Genomic DNA, 14341 nt, shown 5'->3' on the forward strand with positions numbered 1-14341 from the left:
AATCAGCACAGAATAGCGCTTTGATTCAGCATAGAATAGTGCTCTCAGTCACCTAGAAAAGTGCTCCACGCCATGTAGAATAGTGCTGAGTCAGCGTGGAATAGTACTCCAAGTCAGTGAGTCTGCATGAAATATTGCTACAAGTCTTGCTTAATAGTGCTGTGAGTGTGTGAAATGGTGCTCAGAGTCAATGTGAAATAGGGCTTTGAGTCCTGGGGAATAATGCTCTGATCATGTAGAACAGCATTTCACGTCCCCTGCAGGGTCCTGAGGCTCTTCCCTTCACAGCTCTAGAGACCCTCAGTGGTGCATCATCCAGATGTGGGGGTGGGGATCGAAGCCTACCTGCAGTGAGGAATGCCTTGTTTGAGGCACTGGTGCCAACAAAGCTGTTATTTCTCATTTCCTCCTTTTAATTAGTTTAGTGGGGGCTTGGTGTTCAGGGCTGACTGCATAGGGATCACTCCTGGACCCTCTGGAAGGCCATAGATTGGCCACCTGCTATGATGATATTTCTCTGACTTAGAACTTTGTGTCTAGTGATCTTCGGGTGCTACCAAGCCATGCTTTGTGAGGTACGAAGAGTTATTTCTGGCAAAACTCAGCAAACAGAACTGGGTTGATTCACAATCTGGGTCACAGAGATGCTACTCAGGCCCAAATGCTTGCAACAGGATATGGGAACTCACTGCTCTTTGTGGCAAGGTTCCTACCGTGGACTTGTCCTTCTGGCCCTCATCTCTGTTATCTCTGGATATTATTACCATTTTGTCTTTTATCTTTCTTTTTTTATTTGTTTTTGGGCCACACCCATTGACACTCAGGGGTTACTCCTGGCTACAGAAATTGCTCCTTGCTTGCAGGGCCATATGGGAAGCTGGGGGATCGAACCACACTCTGTCCTAGGTCAGCTGTGTGCCAGGCAGCCCTACTACTGCACCATCACTCCAGCCCCTTATTTTTCTTAAAAATGAGTGAGATTATTCTATGTTTGGCCCTCTCCCTTTGACTTATTTCACTCAGCATAATAGTTTTCATATATATTCATGTATAAGCAAATTTCGTTGTTTTTTTTTTGTTTTTTTTTTTTTTTTTGGTTTTTGGTTTTTGGGTCACACCCAGCAGCGTTCAGGGGTTACTCTTGGCTCTATGCTCAGAAATTGCTCCTGGAAGGCTCTGGGGACCATATGGGATGCTGGGATTCAAAGCAATAGCCTTCTGCATGAAAGGCAAATGCCTTACCTCCATGCTCTCTCTCCGGCCCATGTATAAGCAAATTTCATGACTTTATTTTCCCCAATGGCAGCATAATATTTCATTGTGTAGATGTACCAGTTTCTTGAACTACTTATCTGTTCTCAGGCACTTTGGATTGTATCCAGATTCTGGCTATTGTAAATAGTGCTGTGATGAACATAGGAATGCAGAGAGCTTTTTCTTCAGGGTGTTTTTGGGTTCCTAGGGTATATCCCTCGTAGGAATTCCATGATGGATCATATGGAAGCTCAATTTCTAGATTTTTGAGGAATATTGATATTGTTTTCCAAAAAGGCTGGACCAGTCTATATTCCCACTAGCAGTGAATGAGAGTTCCTTTCTTCCCATATCCCCTCCAGCACTGTTTGTTCTTGTTCTTTGTGATGTGTGCCAGTCTCTGTGGTGTGAGATTCTTGTTTTGATTTGCATCTCCCTGAAGATTAGTGAGGTGGAGCCTTTTGGACATCTGTACTTCTTTGAGGAAGTGTTTGTTCTGTGTCTGATTTTTCAAGGCCTGCCTTTCACCTTTCTATGTCCCTATAGAACAAGATAGCTTAGACTTAAAGGTCGAGTTTGAGACCCATTTTGGCATCGCTCACACGCGCTGGGCCACCCATGGGATTCCCAATGCTGTTAACAGCCACCCACAACGTTCAGACAAAGGCAATGGTAGGTATTGATGAAACAGAATTGGGCCTCAAACTGGGCAACAGTGGGTATTGAGGAGACGAGGCAGTGGTGGGTAGTGACCATAGACAGCAGTAGGTATTGATCAGACATAGATATCAATTGTTCAGAAACAGCTATAGATAGTGATGAAACACAGAAAGCAGTAGTTGTCAATGAGACAGAGCAGCTGTAGGTATGAATCAGAATTAATTAATATACTGGTGGGTATTCATCAGAAACAATGATAAGTTTGATCAGACAGATTTGTTTTGATTAGAAGCAACAGTGGATATTGATCACATAGAGTGGTGGACAGTGATCAGAGACAGCAGTGGGTATTAATGAGACTGAGACAGTGATGGTATTGATCTAAGGCAGCTGTAGCTGTTGATCAGACAGAGACACTGGTGGGTATTGATAGAGGCAGTGGTAGATATTTATTAGACAGAGGCAGCTGTAGGGATCTCTACTGGAGATGCTTGGGGACCTAAGCTGGTGGTGGGGATTTGAATCTGGGTTTCAGACAGTGTTGCTGTCTGCAAAGGCAAGTGCCTTCCTCCTGTCCTCTCTCAGGTTCCCTGACTTGAACTTCCCAACTTTCCTTCTAGAATTTGTTGTCATCCACAATGGCATCATCACAAATTACAAAGACCTGAGGAAATTTCTGGTATGAACTTTTCTTCCTCTGGGGGAACACCTAAGCCATTAAAGATAGGAGGAGGGGTAACACCAGTTTGCTGAAACTTTCCAGACACCTCAGTCGCCTCTAATTGTGGCCAGAGCTAATTGTGGCCAGCTGACTCTGGACAGAAACCTTAGCAATGCCCTCCAATTTTCGAAGTGGCAGTAAATAACAGAGCATTTCGATTGATCTATCCTACCAGTCATCAGGAGCTCTTTCTGTCGCTAAGCTCAGGAGCAGCACCCCCTAATGGTGCTCAGGATCTATTCCAGTGTGTGTTCAGGAGTGTCCCCCAGTGTTCTTTGGGTGCTATTGCTGCTTCTGTGCTTAGAAGTGCCCCCCTGTGGCTATGGTACTGGGGGCCCCCCCCCCCCGGGCTTTTCTGCAAAGCTGCGAAAGCCAGGGGACCCCACATTCCTTTTAAGTCATTGCATTTACTAAGCCATTGATTCACACGAACTAGCCATTGACTCATGCATGGGGAGGGGAAGTGTTGATGACTGTGTAAGGAGGGAAAGAAGGGTGGAGTGGTTGGTCACTTGCCCACTGCTCTTTTGCAATGATCTGAGATTGGAGGAACTCAGCAATGGTGGAATGACTCAGTCCTGTAGAGCTGTGGGATTCTTGAGCTGAGACTCCTCATACCCACCCTCTTTGTTTTTTGTTTTTCTTTTTTTTCTTTTTTTGCTGGTTCCTGCCTGAACTCAATTAGAAACTGTTCCCTGGGGATGAGAGGCCGGGTCAGCTTGCGCAAGGACCTTTATCTGATCTCCCTGTGTCTCCCTCCCTGCCAATTCCAGGAAAGCAAAGGCTACGAATTTGAGTCAGAAACAGACACGGAGACCATTGCCAAGCTGATCAAATATGTGTTCGACAACAGAGAAACTGAAGACATTTCCTTCTCAACCCTAGTGGAGCGGGTCATTCAGCAGCTGGTGAGGGTCAAGATCCTCAGCTCAAAATCTTCTTTGTCTTGGAAACTTATTTTTGCAAGGGGTAAAAAAAAGGAGGGGGAGCTCCTGAACAGTGCTCAGGAGACCCTGGGCTTTCTCCTGGCACTTCTAGCCAACCAGACCACAGTTTAGTGTGAGGTTCTGAGGATGTGGTTGAAGTGTTTAGCTAAGGTTAAGTCCTTTAATTCTGGGGTTTCTATACATGCTTGCTGTGGGATCTCATTTATTTTCTCTGGAGAAGGAGGTCCACATCCAGATGTACTCAGGAGTACAATTGAGCAGAGCTATTCCTGGCCCTATGGTTAGGAGAAACTCATGATTGCTCAGGATCGCCCTCTGCTGGTGCTGGGCAGAGCACTCTGTAGTGCCTGAGATTCAAGGCAGTGCCTTAAGGACCCCTGAACCCTGATCCCAAATTATTTTGTTTGTTCAGGGGCCACACTTGGTTGTACTCAGGGCTTATTCCTGACTCTGCACTCAGGAATCATTCCTGGCAGGCTCAGAAGACTATATGGGATGAAACCTGGGTTGACCATGTGCAAGGCAATTAATTGTTCGACCCTCTGTCACTCTGACCCCAACCCCTGGTCCTATCTTGCCAGGTCCGTAGTCAGGAGTCAGGATGCTCAGGAACTGAACATATCAGGTTCTAGTTGAAGTATTTACACCCCTTATTAGTGGTTAGTGGGGTCTTCCCACCTCTTTGTTGTGGTGCTCATATAAGCCTGGCTATGGCTGTAAAACGCCACTCCAAAGATCAAAGATGTCTAGATAGCACTTGGCAGATGTGAGAACTCGTGATCTCTTATTCACAAGGCTCTCCTGCCTGATCCTTTCTTTGGTTTCTAATCAGCACTTATTAGGCAAATTTGCACCTGAGAGTGGATAACTCAAGATGGTTCAATGGAGTAGAGATGGAATCCTGGATTCAATGCTAATGCCACTTGGTTCCCAGAGCACTGCTAGGAAGGCCAATTCCTGGTGGGGAAAGATGGTTTGTCAGTGGCATCTGGATATAAGACAGATGGATGTCTATCATGGTAGCATTGGGGGAATTTGTATCAATTGGCAGTGGACATCAAATGGGAAATGCCTGGCTTTAATTTAAAATTCCTGGCATTTGGAGGCCCAAGAGATAGGCCAGATTGGGGTGGGGTGGGGGAGATTGTTTGTTTGCCTGGGGTCAGAGTAGTAGCACAGCAGTAGGGTGCTTGCCTTGCACGTGGCTGACCCAGGACAGACCTTGGTTAGATCTGTGGCGTCCCATATGCTCTCCCAAGCCAGAAGCATTTACTGAGTGCTTAGCCAGGAGAGCTAGGAGTAACCTCTGAGTGTCACTGGACATGGTAAAAAAAAATTTATTTCTGGTAGTGGTTGGGGGGTTATATGGGATGCTGGAGATCATCAGGTCAGCTGCATTCAAGACAGGCACTTTACCTGCTGTTCTACTGCTCTAGCTGCAGCACAGGAGGTTAAGACACTTGCCTTGCATGGGACTAACCAGGACTCAATCCCCAGCATTTTCATAAGGTCCCCTGAGTCTACTAGGAGTGATCCTTGAGCACAGCTGGGAGTATATCCTGAGCACTACAGGTGTGGCACAAACTCTCAGGGCCGGAGAAAGTGATTTAAAAGGTAGAATACAAGTTTACATGAGTGAATCCCAAGTTTGATCCCTGGTTCTCCACATAGGCTCCTAAGCACCTCTGGGGAAATTTCTCTGGCCACAGAGTGACACTGGCATTTACTGAGTCATGATCTAGAGTTGGAAAGATTGATAGCACAGCTGGAAAGGGCACTGACCTCGCATGCAGCAGACCTTCCCATATGACATCTGAGACCTTCAGGAGTGATCCTGATATCCCTGAGATTGGGAATAAGCTGAGCACTTCTGGGTATGACTCTAAATCAGTCTCCCTCTCCCTGCAATCCCCAACAGCAGGGGGAAAAAAAAAAAAAAGGAAGAGTTCTAAGAACAGAAGGGCATGAGTGTGCAAACTGTTTCTTGTTTCCCTCCAGAGGTATCCTGGCTGGGACTTAACTGCATAAAGTAAGGTCTTGAATACATAATGTTGGATTCTCCCACCCCACCCCCAAAAATGTACAAGGTTGGAGCTTGAGGCCTGTGCCTGAGATTGCTTGTGGTTGTCATCTGAGGCCACTGGACAAATGCATGGAGCAATGGACAGAGCTGGGGCACTGGGGTTAGGATGTGTTGGCCAAGATCAGGGTTCACGGGCCCGGAGAGATAGCACAGCGGCGTTTACCTTGCAAGCAGCCGATCCAGAACCAAAGATGGTTGGTTCAAATCCTGGTGTCCCATATGGTCCCCTGTGCCTGCCAGGAGCTATTTCTGAGCAGACAGCCAGGAGTAACCTCTGAGCACTGCCGGGTATGGCCCAAAAACCAAAAAAAAAAAGAAAAAAAAAAAAAAGATCAGGGTTCACAGCCAGACTCAGCTGCTTTCTCATCTGCTTGCAGGAGGGTGCCTTTGCCTTGGTTTTCAAGAGTGTTCACTATCGAGCGGAAGCCGTAGCCACCAGGTGAGATGAAATGTGGGTGTTGGCACTGCCAGTGGGCATCAACAGAGGAACCAAATGCTGGGCTGGAGACAAGGCATGATGGGTCCCAGGCACATGGAAGAGGTTAATTGGAGCTAAACAACTGGGGACCCTACCCTCTCTTTGGAGCTTGATTATTGTGGGGTTGGGTTTGGGGGAGTAATCCCCAACAGTACTGGGATCCTCCCAACTCTGCTCTGGGGAACCCCCTGGGGTATTGGGATTGAAGCAGAATTGGCACATTCTAGGCAAGAATCTCCCACTTTTCTATCTCTATGACCCTAACTTTGGATTTTTTTTTCTATTTACATTCAGTGGTACTCAGGGCTTATTCCTGGCTCTAAGTTTAGGGATCACTTAGGTCCTATAGGGTGCCAAAGATCAAACCCAGGTCAGCAGTGTACAAGGCGAACACCTCATGAGCCATAAAGATAGCACAACAGGTATACTTGCCTTGCATGCAGTCAATCCAGTTTCAATATCCAGCATCCCATATGATTCCCTGAACACCACCAGGAATGATCCCTGATCACAGAGCCAGGACTATTATATTACTAAGCAGTCCCAGGTGTGGCACAACCCCTCCAAACAAACAACACAGACAAGCTCTTCGTTCTTTACACTATCTCTCCGGCCCCACGATTTTTGTGGGGAGGAGGACACACAGCAGTGCTCAGGAGTTATTCCTAGCTCTATGCTTAGAAATCCTGGTGGGAGCAGGGGACCATCTAGAGGTCCCGAAATCAAACCCACGTCAGCCACATGCAAGGCAAGCACCCTGCCTGCTGTACTATCTTTAGACCCAACCCCATGATGTTTTTAAAGAAAAAACCAAATGTTGGGTTATTTTGTTAACATTTGAGGGCAGGGTGGGAGAGATAAGATAGTACATCTTACATAGTAAGTTAAATAATTATAATTTATAAATAATTTATAATTTGTGAGCAAATTGTAATCTGTTTACTATGGGTAATTTATAGTCTTATTTCCCAGGGGTAAGTTGCAGTCTATTTCTTGTAGGTAAGTTACAGTGAATAAGTTACTGTCTGGGGGCCGGAGAGACAGCATAGAGGAGGTAGAGTGGTTTGCTTTGCATGCAGAAGGTCGGTGGTTCGAATCCTGGCATCTCATATGGTCCCTTGAGCCTGCTAGGAGTGATTTCTGAGCGTAGAGCCAGGAGGAACCCCTGAGCGCTGCCAGGTGTGACTTAAAAACCAAAAGAAGGGCCCGGAGAGATAGCACAGCAGCATTTGCTTTGCAAGCAGCCGATCCAGGACTAAAGGTGGTTGGTTCGAATCCCAGTGTCCCATATGGTCCCCCGTGCCTGCCAGGAGCTATTTCTGAGCAGACAGCCAGGAGTAACCCCTGAGCATCGCTGGGTGTGGCCCAAAAAACAAAAACAAAAAAAACAAAAAAAAAAAAAGTTAATCTAATCTATTTCTTGTGGGAAAGTTATTGTTACTTCTTACTTCTTCTCTGCCCCTATAGGAGAGGCAGCCCCCTGCTCATCGGAGTGCGCAGCAAATACAAACTCTCCACGGAACAGATTCCCATTCTGTACCAGACCTGTGAGTGTCTAGGAAAGGTGTAATAAGCATTTCATAGCCCTGTCCTTTCCACATTCTCTGGTTCCCTCTGATCCAGCTCTCAGCTTCAGGCCAGATCATCTTCCTAGGGCTCAGATTAATATTATGTCATCATGAATATTAAAGAGATACCAACCTGGGGCCAGGAGCTAGTAGAGCAGGGAGGGCATTTGCCTTGTTCACAGCCAAACCAGATTCAATCCCCAGCACCTCCTATGGTTCCCCAAGCTCTGCCCAGAAGGATCCCTGAGCACAGAGAACAGAGTCAGCCTTGTGCACAGCCAGGTGTGATTCCCCCAAACAAAAGCAAACAGAAGCATTGAATGGGGCCTTTTCCTTCCCTTGCTAGGCAATATCGAGAATGTGAAGAATATCTGCAAGACCAGGATGAAAAGGCTGGACAGCTCCACATGCCTGCATGCTGTGGGGGACAAGGCTGTGGAATTCTTCTTTGCTTCTGATGCCAGGTAGGGAAGTCTAGAACCTTCTTTCTGAGGGTGTTGTCTTAAAAGACAAGCAACTCAGCATCACAACTCTCTTACTTTTCTGTTTTTTTTTCTTTCTTTAATTTTATCCTGTTTTTGGGGGGCCACACCTAGGACTTACTCCAAGCTCTGTACTCAGGAATCACTCCTGGTGGTGCTCATGATTCCATATAAGATTCCAGGGATTGAACCCAGGTCATCCCTGTGTAAGGCAAACTGTACTTTAACTCTGCTGTGTTATAATTCTGATATACTATAACTCTGGCAACCAGTGCTATGGTTTTCTCTTTCTTTTTACCTACTTTCCTTCCCTAAGTGGCCATTAACCTTGTAGAATTAAAGTGTAGACACAGTAGCCCCAGAATGTAAACACTTGCCTGAGGTGTCTTACTCTTTTTTATTTCTTCTTGTTTTATTTTATTTTATTGGGGACATACTCAGCTGTACTCAGAAATTATTCTTGGTAGTCCTTAGAGGACCACATGGAATGCTGGAGACACAGTGGGTTAGGTACCTGCCTCCTATGTGGCTGACCTGGATCAGATCCCAGACACCACGTAGGGGTCCCTGAACTCCACTAGGAGGAATTCCTGAATGCAGAGCCAGGAGTAAGCCCTGAGCACTTCCAATTATGGGCCCTCTATCCCACTCCACCAAAAGAATGTAACTCATGGGACCAGACAGATAGTACAGTGGAAAAATCACTTGTCTTGCATGTGGCCAACTTAGTAGAATCCCTTACATTGCCTAGGGTGCCCCCAACCACTACAAGGTATGGTCCCTTAGCACAGAGCTTAGAATAGCCCCTTAGGGGCTGGAGAGATAGCATGGAGGTAAGGCGTTTGCCTTTCATGCAAGAGGTCATCGGTTCGAATCCCAGCGTCCCATATGGTCCCCCGTGCCTGCCAGGAGCAATTTCTGAGCATGGAGCCAGGAGTAACCCCTGAGCACTGCCGGGAGTGACCCAAAAACCACAAAAAAAAAAAAAAAAAAAAAAGAATAGCCCCTTAGACTGGAGAGATAGCATGGAGGTAAGGCGTTTGCCTTTCATGCAGAAGGTCATCGGTTCGAATCCCGGCGTCCCATATCGCCCCCGTGCCTGCCAGGAGCAATTTCTGAGCCTGGAGCCAGGAGTAATCCCTGAGCACTGCCGGGTGTGACCCAAAAACCACAAAAAAAAAAAAAAAAAAAAAAAAGAATAGCCTCTAGAACCAGCAGGTGTAGTCCAACTTGATCATCCCCAAAATAAAGGCTCATTGAACTCATTGTGAACATTTGAATATTAGAATGTTTCCATGCTGGGGATGTGACTCGGGAATCCTGCTCATGTTTTATGTGTGTGAGGCACTGGATTGATTCCCAGCATTGCCAGGTGTGTCCCCTGAGTACAAAGCTAGGAAGAAGTCCTAGATATCGTTTGTGTGGCCCAAACTTTCCCCCCACCAACACATACAAATACCAGAGGTGTCCATGAGGTGATGAGGAAAATTTGATTGCTGTAGCTAGGAAAGTTTTTGAAAGGTTCAGTCTTCATTTTATTTTTCAACTTAAGCTCAGGGTTTCCTTCTGACTCTGTGCTCAAGGATCACTCCTTGTGGTGCTCAGGGAACCAAATGGGGTGCCAGGGTCAAACCCAGGTCAGCCACATGCAAGGCAGAGGACTTACCCACTGTACTATTACTCCCGCCTTCATTTGAGAGGCTATTGGGAAGTTTCTAGTAGATGTGAGCAATCCTTGTCTTAGTTTTGTTTTGTTTTTGGTTGGAAGGTCATACCTGGCAGTGTTCAGGCTATAGTCCTGGCTCTGTTCTCAGGGATCACTCCTAGCAGGCTTGAGAAACCCTGATGCCAGAAATCAAACCAGGCCTAGTGCAAGCACCCTCCCCCATATCCTATGGCTCCGTCCCCCCTTCCCCGTCTAGGCCTCCCCCTCCCATTTTAGGTGAGTGTTTGAGCTCCTCCCTGAGCTGAGATATCAACTTAAAGATGAGAGGAGGGTGTCTTGAACTGGCTCTCCATACACCCAGGGATGACGAATGTGAATGTATGTACAGCCAAGTCTGGGCACCTACGTTGGCCACATGCTAGCCCCCATCTCCTTGTTGTTGGGGGCAAGCTGTGACCCTGACTGGTCTCTTCCCTCCTGCAGCGCCATCATTGAACACACGAACCGGGTGGTCTTCTTGGAGGACGATGACATCGCGGCGGTGGCTGATGGGAAACTCTCCATCCACCGTGTGAAGCGCCTGGCTAGCGACGATCCTTCTCGGGCTATCCAGACCTTGCAGATGGAACTCCAGCAGATCATGAAAGGCAAGAGTCCCTGAGGGCTGGGCACTGGGCAGCTCAGGCTGGTGCTCCAGACTCATGTCTGTTCAGGCCTCTAAGAAAGGGGCACATGCTGCAGGCAGGAAATCCTGACCTTGCCCCTGTGGTGCTTGTAATCATCACCAGACTCAGGGTCCCATACTTCCCTAAGTAATGCATTTGGGAGGTGTTTGGTACTTTGGAGCCACATCTGGCTGTCCTCAGGGTTTACTCTTGGCTCTGTGCTCAGGGACCATGTGGGTTGAACCTCCGGCATCCCATATGGTCCCCCGAGCCTTCCAGGAGCGATTTCTGAGCGCTGAGCCAGGACTAACTCCGGAGCGCCATCGGGAGTGGCTCCAAAACCAAAAAAAAAAAAGAAATCACTTCTGGTAAGCTTAGGAGACTATATGGAATGCTGGGGATTGAACCCTGATCAGCTGTGTGCAAGGCAAACACCCTACCCGCTATGCTATCACTCAGGTCCCATAGATCAGTTTTTATAAGAGGTTTTTCTAGTAGTCCTAGCGCTGATCAAACAAAGAGCAAAAGTGCACAGGAATGGAGATTCTCAACTGGTTACTTCCTACTGAGACAGGAGGAACACACGTGGGTCTTAGAGTGGCCGTTGGTGTTGGAATCCGTGGTGGAGACATTGTTATAAATTCCTTTGGGATGTTTATTAATTTCCTAACTGCTTTGGTTTCCCTCTTTCTCACTGCCTGGTAACAGGTGGCTTTGGGTTCTTCTGCTCAGCTTTTGATTCATGACCTTGGTCCCCAGAAAGGGACCAGAGTTATCGCTCAGAGTTATCATCTTTGGCTGCCTCCCTGTGTACTCTGCTTAGATACTGGCTCATGTTCCTAACTTTCCCATCACTATGAACAAACATCCAGATAAGGCATTTTGTTTTGTTTTGTTTTGTTTTTGGGTCATACCCAGCAGTGCTCAGGGGTTACTCCTAGCTCTACACTCAGAAATTGCTCCTGCAGGCTTGGGGGACCATATGGGATGCCGGGATTTGAACCACCATCCTTCTGCATGCAAGGCAAATGCCCTACCTTCATGCTATCTCTCTAGCCCCAAGATAAGGCATTTCTTAAAGGATACAGGGAGAGTGGGCTGGAGAGATAGTGCAACAGAAAAAGAACTTGTCTAACGCAGGTTCAATCCCCTGTACACTCTATTGCTCCCCTGAGCACTTCCAGGAGTGATTCCTGAGTGTAGAGTTAGGAGAACAGTGGGATGTGGCCCAAAACAAAACCAAAGGTACAGGAAGAACAGATCAAAAACTGCAATTTAACCCTTACCTGTTATGATTTTCTCCTTTCTTAAATGAAGTCCACATACCTCCTACCTCAGCTTATAACCTGCCTCACCTCCCCAACACACACAAACACACACACACACATAAATACGCACTTTCTTTCCCCCTCCCTTCCCCACCTTACTGCAGCCAGCATGATACAAGCAGCATGTGTTGCCTGTTTGGTTTTTTTTTTTGGGGGGGGCCACACCCGGTAACGCTCAGGGGTTACTCCTGGCTATACGCTCAGAAGTCGCTCCTGGCTTGGGGGACCATATGGGACGCCGGGGGATCGAACCGCGGTCCGTCTCCTAGGCTAGCGAAGGTAAGGCAGGCACCTTACCTCCAGCGCCACCGCCCGGCCCCTTTTTTAATTCTTTTTTTTTTGTTTTGTTTTGTTTTTGGGCCACACCCGTTTGACGCTCAAGGGTTACTCCTGGCTATGAGCTCAGAAATCGCCCCTGGCTTGGGGGGACCATATGGGACGCCGGGGGATCGAACCACGGTCCTTCCTTGGCTAGCGCTTGCAAGGCAGACACCTTACCTCCAGCGCCACCTACCCAGCCCCGGTTTTTTTTTTTTGAGGGGGTCACTGAGGGCTTTCCCAAGACTCCAAGACTGTGTCTGGTGGTTCCCTGTACCCCTCACCTTTCTTGTCTTCTTTGCTCCCTGTGGATGGTGGTGACTTGACATTGTGCTTGTGCATAATCCCTGAGAATACTTTTACCTGGACACCTCCAAAACTCCCTTGGCATTTGGGAGTCCTAGTCTATGTGCTTTGCACATGGCATCCAACCTGGGCTGCATCCTTAGCATCCCATAGGGTCTCCCAAAGTCCCAGCAAGAGTGATTCGATTCCTAAGCACAGAACCAGTAAGAAGCCTTAAATGCAGTCAGATGTGGCCCCCAATTTCATTTTTTAAAAAAAGCTGGGCTGGAAATGTCAGACTTGTAACTGACCAGAGCCTGTGGAAACTGAGTTTAAACAGACTGTTGTGGTGGCTTCTGCCCAGGCAACTTCAGTGCCTTCATGCAGAAGGAGATCTTCGAACAGCCCGAATCCGTTTTCAACACCATGAGAGGTCGAGTGAACTTTGAAACCAACACAGGTAAGCATGGTTCCAAGCATGTGCGTGATCTGAGGGTGATGGGTATGCCATGTGTGTGTGTGTGTGTGTGTGTGTGTGTGTGTGTGTGTGTCTGTGTGTGTGTCTGTGTGTGTGTCTGTGTGTGTGTGTGTGTTGGGGAGCAGCCATCCTGCCTTACCTATCGCCCCACAGTGCTCTTGGGTGGCTTGAAGGATCATTTAAAGGAGATTCGACGATGCCGGAGACTCATCGTGATCGGCTGTGGGACCAGCTACCATGCCGCAGTGGCTGTAAGTGTCTGAGCCAGGACCTTTCCTGGTGCCAAGCAAGATGCAAACTTTTATGCCTTTGTGCGTTTGGGATCCACAAGTCATCATGATATCCAGGGATCTATTTCGTCTTCAGCCGTGTTATCTAGAGGTGGCCAGAGTCCCCTCTCTGTCCGACTAAGAAGGCCCATTAGACAGACCCCACTCCCAGAAGATGCACCTTCTGTGCCCTTGACTGATGCCTGTCCCCCATCCTTGGTTTCAGACTCGGCAAGTCTTGGAGGAACTGACCGAGCTGCCAGTGATGGTTGAACTTGCTAGTGACTTTCTAGACAGAAACACGCCCGTGTTCAGGGATGATGTGTGCTTTTTCATAAGCCAATCAGGTAAGGAAGAGGCACCCCTTCGGGGGTGGAGGGACATTGCATGCATGCTGCCAGGCATGAGCTCCTACTGCCAGCCTGTTAATCCATAAGGCACATTTAGTGTATCAGATATTTCCTGTCCAGGACCATTCAGTGGAGTTCATTGGGGAATCCCTCACCAAGGTGTTCAGAAATGTGACCCATGGGTCAAAGAGATAGCAAAGCGGTAGGATGTTTGCCTTGCACGCAGCCAATCCAGGACAGACGGTGGTTTGAATACCGGCATCCCATATGGTCCCCCATGCCTTCTAGGAGTGATTTCTGAGCACAGAGCCAGTAATAACCCCTGAGTTACACACCCGGTGGGGTGTGACCAAAAAAACAAACAAACAAAAACAAAAGAAATGTGACCCCAGATTTCAGTAGAGGAGAAAAGTCTTCAAGACTTTGCAGGTTGAACGACTGGAAAGGTAGTGTAAGAGGAGAGTGTTTGCCTTGCATACAGCTGACACAAGTTAAATCTCTGGCATCCCATATTGCTCCCCAAGCCCTCTAGGATTGATTCCTGAGTACAGAACCAGGAATAACCAAACAAAAAAAATCTTAGTGGTTGGAGAGATAGCACAGAGGATAAAACACTTGTTAACCCAGCAATACAAGAGGTTCCCTGAGCCTGGGATTACTTCTGAGTAAAGCGCCAGGAATATCTCCTGAGCTCTGCGGGGTATGGGGTTCCCCAAACCAAAAATACATTAAAACACATAATTTTAGGGGACCTGGAGAAAAATCATAGCATGTGCTTTCTAGAACCAA

At 47.5% G+C, this 14341-nt stretch overlaps 2 protein-coding genes across 2 annotated transcripts in view; one reads left to right on the plus strand and one right to left on the minus strand.

Moving 5' to 3' along the window:
• Positions 1-14341, minus strand: part of SQSTM1 (sequestosome 1) — a 479040-nt gene that overhangs the window by 260018 nt on the left and 204681 nt on the right. The window lies entirely within an intron of this gene.
• Positions 1-14341, plus strand: part of GFPT2 (glutamine-fructose-6-phosphate transaminase 2) — a 37168-nt gene that overhangs the window by 14039 nt on the left and 8788 nt on the right. The window contains exons 4-13 of the mRNA XM_049778348.1: positions 1801-1926; positions 2535-2593; positions 3409-3543; positions 6043-6104; positions 7611-7690; positions 8058-8175; positions 10343-10506; positions 12820-12915; positions 13087-13184; positions 13429-13549. Of these exons, the coding sequence (XP_049634305.1) occupies positions 1801-1926; positions 2535-2593; positions 3409-3543; positions 6043-6104; positions 7611-7690; positions 8058-8175; positions 10343-10506; positions 12820-12915; positions 13087-13184; positions 13429-13549 (1059 nt within the window). The remainder of the gene's footprint in view (positions 1-1800; positions 1927-2534; positions 2594-3408; positions 3544-6042; positions 6105-7610; positions 7691-8057; positions 8176-10342; positions 10507-12819; positions 12916-13086; positions 13185-13428; positions 13550-14341) is intronic.

Source organism: Suncus etruscus, chromosome 8 (genome assembly GCF_024139225.1).
Source record: "Suncus etruscus isolate mSunEtr1 chromosome 8, mSunEtr1.pri.cur, whole genome shotgun sequence".
NCBI lineage: Eukaryota > Metazoa > Chordata > Mammalia > Eulipotyphla > Soricidae > Suncus > Suncus etruscus.